Source organism: Mus caroli, chromosome 5, assembly GCF_900094665.2.
Source record: "Mus caroli chromosome 5, CAROLI_EIJ_v1.1, whole genome shotgun sequence".
NCBI classification, from domain to species: Eukaryota; Metazoa; Chordata; class Mammalia; order Rodentia; family Muridae; genus Mus; species Mus caroli.
The window spans coordinates 47405845-47410941 of NC_034574.1; the positions used below are offsets into that span (position 1 = coordinate 47405845).

At 46.4% G+C, this 5097-nt stretch overlaps 1 protein-coding gene across 1 annotated transcript in view; it reads left to right on the forward strand.

Annotated features, from left to right (window-relative positions):
* The first annotated feature begins 3863 nt into the window (after positions 1-3863).
* The window catches only part of Rbpj (recombination signal binding protein for immunoglobulin kappa J region), a 189426-nt gene continuing 188192 nt past the window's right edge, over positions 3864-5097 (forward strand). Inside the window, exon 1 of the mRNA XM_029477020.1 lies at positions 3864-3947. Coding sequence (XP_029332880.1) covers positions 3916-3947 — 32 coding nt within the window. The 5' untranslated portion in view covers positions 3864-3915. The remainder of the gene's footprint in view (positions 3948-5097) is intronic.

Below are 5097 nucleotides of genomic sequence, written 5' to 3' on the forward strand. Positions count from 1 at the left end.
TAGGACCGTTAAGAAGTGCGGCTTAGTAGATGTTGGGTCATTGAGGACATTCCCTTGAAAGGTACCGAGGATCTGCTGTATCCTTCTTTATCCCAAGCCATGATGGGGAGAGTTTGATTTGTTTGCTCAGTTATTGCCATCTGGCTCAAAAGCAAAGTGTCCTCCTGATCACCGACTGAAACTCCTACAACTGCGAGCCAGTGTAAACCTTTTTCTCTTCATAATTTGATTACCCGAGGTATTTGTTATGGTAATGAAAAGCAGATCAGCGTCTGGATATAACCAGATACAAGAGAAACTTGGAAAGGAGATCTTTGGTTGGTTATCTAAGTGTCTGGCTAAAACTCTTGAATCAAGACTCCTGTGTTCTGTTATCCAAATTCACAAAGGGAATGCAAAAACCAAGCACCACTTCTCAGTGTTTGCTGCTCCATGTATCAGGCTACCTCAAAAGTATCTCAGAGCTGGGCGGTGATGGCGCACACCTTTAATCCCAGCACTTGGGAGGCAGAGGCAGGCAGATTTTTGAGTTCGAGGCCAGCCTGGTCTACAGAGTGAGTTCCAGGACAGCCAGGGCTACACAGAGAAACCCTGTCTCAGAAAAAAAAAAAAAAAAAAGTATCTCAGAAGTGTTTATCTGCAAAAAGTGGTCTTTTTAATATAACATCTCACAGGACTTGTGTCCTATTATATACTGTATATATCAAGCCAGGAGAGTTAATCACACAGTAACAAAACCCCCACCCCCGCCAAATCTAAAACAAAGGCTTAGCAGTTAGGGTCTTATCCATGTCCACAGTAGGACGGAGAAGCTGTCTACCCTTCTCTTTGGGATCAAGTGTGATGATCAAGCTTGAGCCCATCTGCTTGCTGGAGGATGACAGGCCACACAGATTAGACATGAGCCATCCAGCTAAGCTCCTCCAGGATCATCTCTGCCAACCTAGCAGCCAAGTGCAGGCGTGCGATGAACCCAGGCGAGCCCAGCCCAGGCTAATGACTCATCGCTAGGTAAATGCTTGTCTTGCGCTTAAGTTTAGGGTGGCGTAAAGCATGCAAAAGCTGGCAGCGTTAGCATAGTTTTTTAAGCTTAAAGGGGATTTACTAAATGGCTGTATCCTTGAAAGACTCAGACACTCTGTGCCTTTGCCCAAATCGCACCATGGGAACTGCCTTGCCAGATCTACTTACTGTGCCTGCCACTGTGGACAGTACTGCCGCTGCACCTTTACCTGGGCTCTAGCTCCTGCACAGAGGAGCGTGGCCCCGAGAGAGTAGATCAGCTTACTGTTGTGGCCACCTGGCTGCAGAAGCAGAGCATACTAAAGTGAACCATCTTACAAAGTATAAGATACAAAGGCGGGGGCACTGAGCCAACAAAACTGTAGGCCCAGGCTCAGAAGCCCCTCTTTGGTACTCTGCATTCACCCATTCAGGAATGATGAGGAGTTTCAGCCCAGGAATCCTAAGACAAGGGCAACACCAACCCTCATTGTAGCATTTTATTGCTCTAACAACCAATGGCAGTGCACCAGTGTAAGCCAGCTCTCTCTGCTAACTCAGTCTGGTTACAAAATGCAAATATGGATATGGTCTGTCTCCTCTGAGACTTATGTTGCAATTAGACTGCATTAAGAAGGGATGGGGGGGGGGTGAGGGCTCTTTACAAGGGTTGTGGGCCATGAGGAATGACCGAAACCTTTCGAGAGCAGATCAACCAGCGTGACCACTTTGGTAGGAATCGAGGCTGGGCCTCGGGGCTTTGCCTTTTCTTTACCTCTTTTGCCTTTACTTTCTCCTCCAGTATCCACCAGGAATGACGCTCACAATTCTTCATTAGCAGCTGCACAGACACAGACGCGAGCGTCTTGTCCTTGGTGTTCCCAGCCTCCAGAAACATGGGTCGCTCCAGCTCAGATGTTCTGCTACAAATGGGCTTGAGAGGAGAGATTAGAACATCATGTTCAACTTAAGATTAATTATTGTGACAGCTTCCTGGCATCTGGCAGTAATGTCTTGTCTAACAAAATCTATAAGCCACCACAACTTTTTTTTTTTAACAACAAAAAATGGAAGAATGAAAAAAACAAATGATTTGCTCCACCTTAGTACACTGGATGGACTGGGGCTTGGTCACCTTCTTGGGCTAGAGATGAAGATTAAATAAGAGAAGAAGACTAAATAGCGCTAGTGAGGAAGGCTTGAGGAAGAGCTAGCAAAGCAAAGCCATCGGTCTTTTCTGTGACAATCACTGACCTACTCCAAAGTAGTGATGCACAATCCATTCACTCTCTAATGGTCACATGAAGTTAGGAAGCAGCGCTCGAAGGTATGGTCATTAGTGAACCCTGGAAAGGGCAATGACCCCAGAGGCCCCAGGGAACAGTCAACCGAGCATGTCTAGAGTGGGTTTTACAGGGCATGGTATTTGCCACATTACCACTGGCAAAGCCCCAGGAAAACCAAGGCAAACTGGTCACCTATACCAAGGCCGGTAAACACGTGGTCTGTATTATGTTCCTTAGCAGGAGCTACAGAGAACCCAAGAAGTCTGACTGAGGTTGTACTCCTAATTTAGTCATCTCCCTTCTTGAACTAGTCATGTGTGTGAAATCCCTAAGTGTTCCAGCCCTGTGACATGGCCATTGTTGGCTGGGAGAAGAAGATGAAACCATAGTTCACAGTGGTGCTGATGAGAGAGAGCTTGTCATTATCCAGGCCAAGTCTAGGTGCTTTACAAGGATTCGTTTACTTAATCCTTCCCAAACCCTTGGAAAGAGGCATCACCATCATTCCTATCGTACAGAGCAAACTGAGCCACACAGAGATTCAGTAACTTGATAAATGTCACCTCGCTTCTTCACATCACAGCTCTATGCCACTGTGCACAGTTAAGCTCCACATTGTGTGGTTCAGTGGTTACTGCAGAATGCCTGGCCTATGGGTAGAGACTGCACCACAATTTTAACTCCAAAGCCAGCAGACTGCCCCTTCCCATCCCCCACTCCAGATGAAATATCTGTTGTGCCGGCTAGCGAGCTAGAAGCCTGCAGGACTCAGAAAGGAACAACTATGTTGTACCCAGATGCACCTCTGTTTAAGAAGCTAAGTTTGGGGATAGGATACCGTGGGGGATAGCATGCTATAGGTTTAGTGCAACTTCTGAATGTCATGTCACATCACTGTACCTCAGCTACCAGAGCCACAGGCCTGAAAATCATCCCAAATTATGGGTGAGTTTCCAGCTAGGATTTGGAGGACCCAATATTCACTCACCAGTTTCATGTCAACAGAAATAACTGGTTAGAACGTGCAAGGCGACCTCTAAACACAAAAGCAAAGCAGGCTGGCCTGAATGACTTGTAGTACATCTTAGCCTCTTTCTCCCCCCGTAATTTATTTCCTGACTATTAAAACAAAACAAGCCGGGCAGTGGTGGCACATGCCTTTAATCCCAGCACTTGGGAGGCAGAGGCAGGCGGATTTCTGAGTTCAAGGCCAGCCTGGTTTACAGAGTGAGTTCCAAGACAGCCAGGCCTATACAGAGATACCCTGCCTTCAAAAACAAAAACAAAAAACAAAAATACAAAATGCAAAACAAAAACAGGCCTCAGGTTTCAGGATGTACCGAGGGAGGGAAAGCAAGTAAGGGTGACTGAGTCCTGTTTGTCCTTATAGAGACTCCACCATCAAGAAACCTACTTCCTAAGCCTCCAACCCACACTGGGAAAACGGCTTGTGTCTGCACTTTACCCTTACTGGGAATGTTCGGTTTTTCCCCCTCTCGGATGGACGCTTTCACTTCCTTTACTATAAGCCCAGTGTCCCCTACACACGGGTGGACAACACTGCCTCTTTCCAGGGCATCTCAAGACCTGTTTCCAGAGGGGTCTAGGCTGAGAGCTTCTCTTCAAGATGACTGGATTATTTTACCCACAACTGCTGAGGTGAGTGACTACCGGGTCATCTGTGTCATACTGGTCATGGGGGACCTTGCATATGCCTCAGTTCAAGACTTGTATGTGTGGGATACTGGGCCTGGAGCCCAGGGCCCCACACGTGCTAGGTAAGCATTCTGCTGTGAGCGCCTGCCTGCTCTTGGCTCAATAAATAAATAAATAAGTAAATTCTCTTTGGATGCTCCTATCTCAGGATGTGTGGAATAATCATTTCTTTTGCCATGTAAATCTCTGCCTAGAGTGTTCTATCGTCTCTCCTTCTCTCTGATGAGATCATACTTGACACGGCTGAAGATGAAGCATGGTCTGCAATCGCTATCTGTTCTAGGAGCAAGCTCCTCCTCGGGGGCTGCTGAAGCCTCGGCTTCCTTCAGCTCTCCTCACGTTCTGCTTAGCACAGTGCTTCCCTCTACTCAGCCACCCTGACAAGTTTCCTGAAACCAAAGGCATCTATGGTCCCTTGGGATAGTTAAAGTTGTAAATGTTTCTTTTGATATAAGTTTCGCCTCTCGAAATAGATGCTGGGAGATGATGCTGAGGAAGATGGCTATTTGCCTAAAACAGGCCACTTCTTTTTTTTTTTGTTTTTTTTTTGTTTTTTTTTGTTTTAAGCACTGAAGGTTGCTAGGCTAGATCCCAGCAGGGACTCAAAAGAGCCAACCTCAAATCTGCTCTCCTTCAAATGTAAACTACTTGCGAGAGTATAGTATTCATTTGTTCTTTTGTCCATACATACATTCCAGCACTTACTTACAATACTTACAACATACCTACTGTATCCTGAGTATTTAGGAAACAAAGCAAGCATTTTCCCAAGCCCAAGGGAGTATGGGGGTGGGGGGGGAGGGGGTGTTAGAGCACTTGAGAATGAAGAGTGGATTAGACAGACATAGTGGACAAGAGTGAGCCAGGAACAATGGATTATGCCTGCACACAGAATGACCCTGGGCTCTGCAGCCTGTACAGCAGGTGATCGATCGGCTTCTCTCTGGATCATTCTGATCTATTCCAAGGTTGCTGCCTTCGCTCCAAATGCCGATGCTTAGCATTAAAGTGGAGCCGTTTAGGAAAGGTGTGGTGGTGGGGTGTGGGGACAATGTTTTTTTTTTTTTTTTTTTTTTTTTTTGGTTTTTCGAGA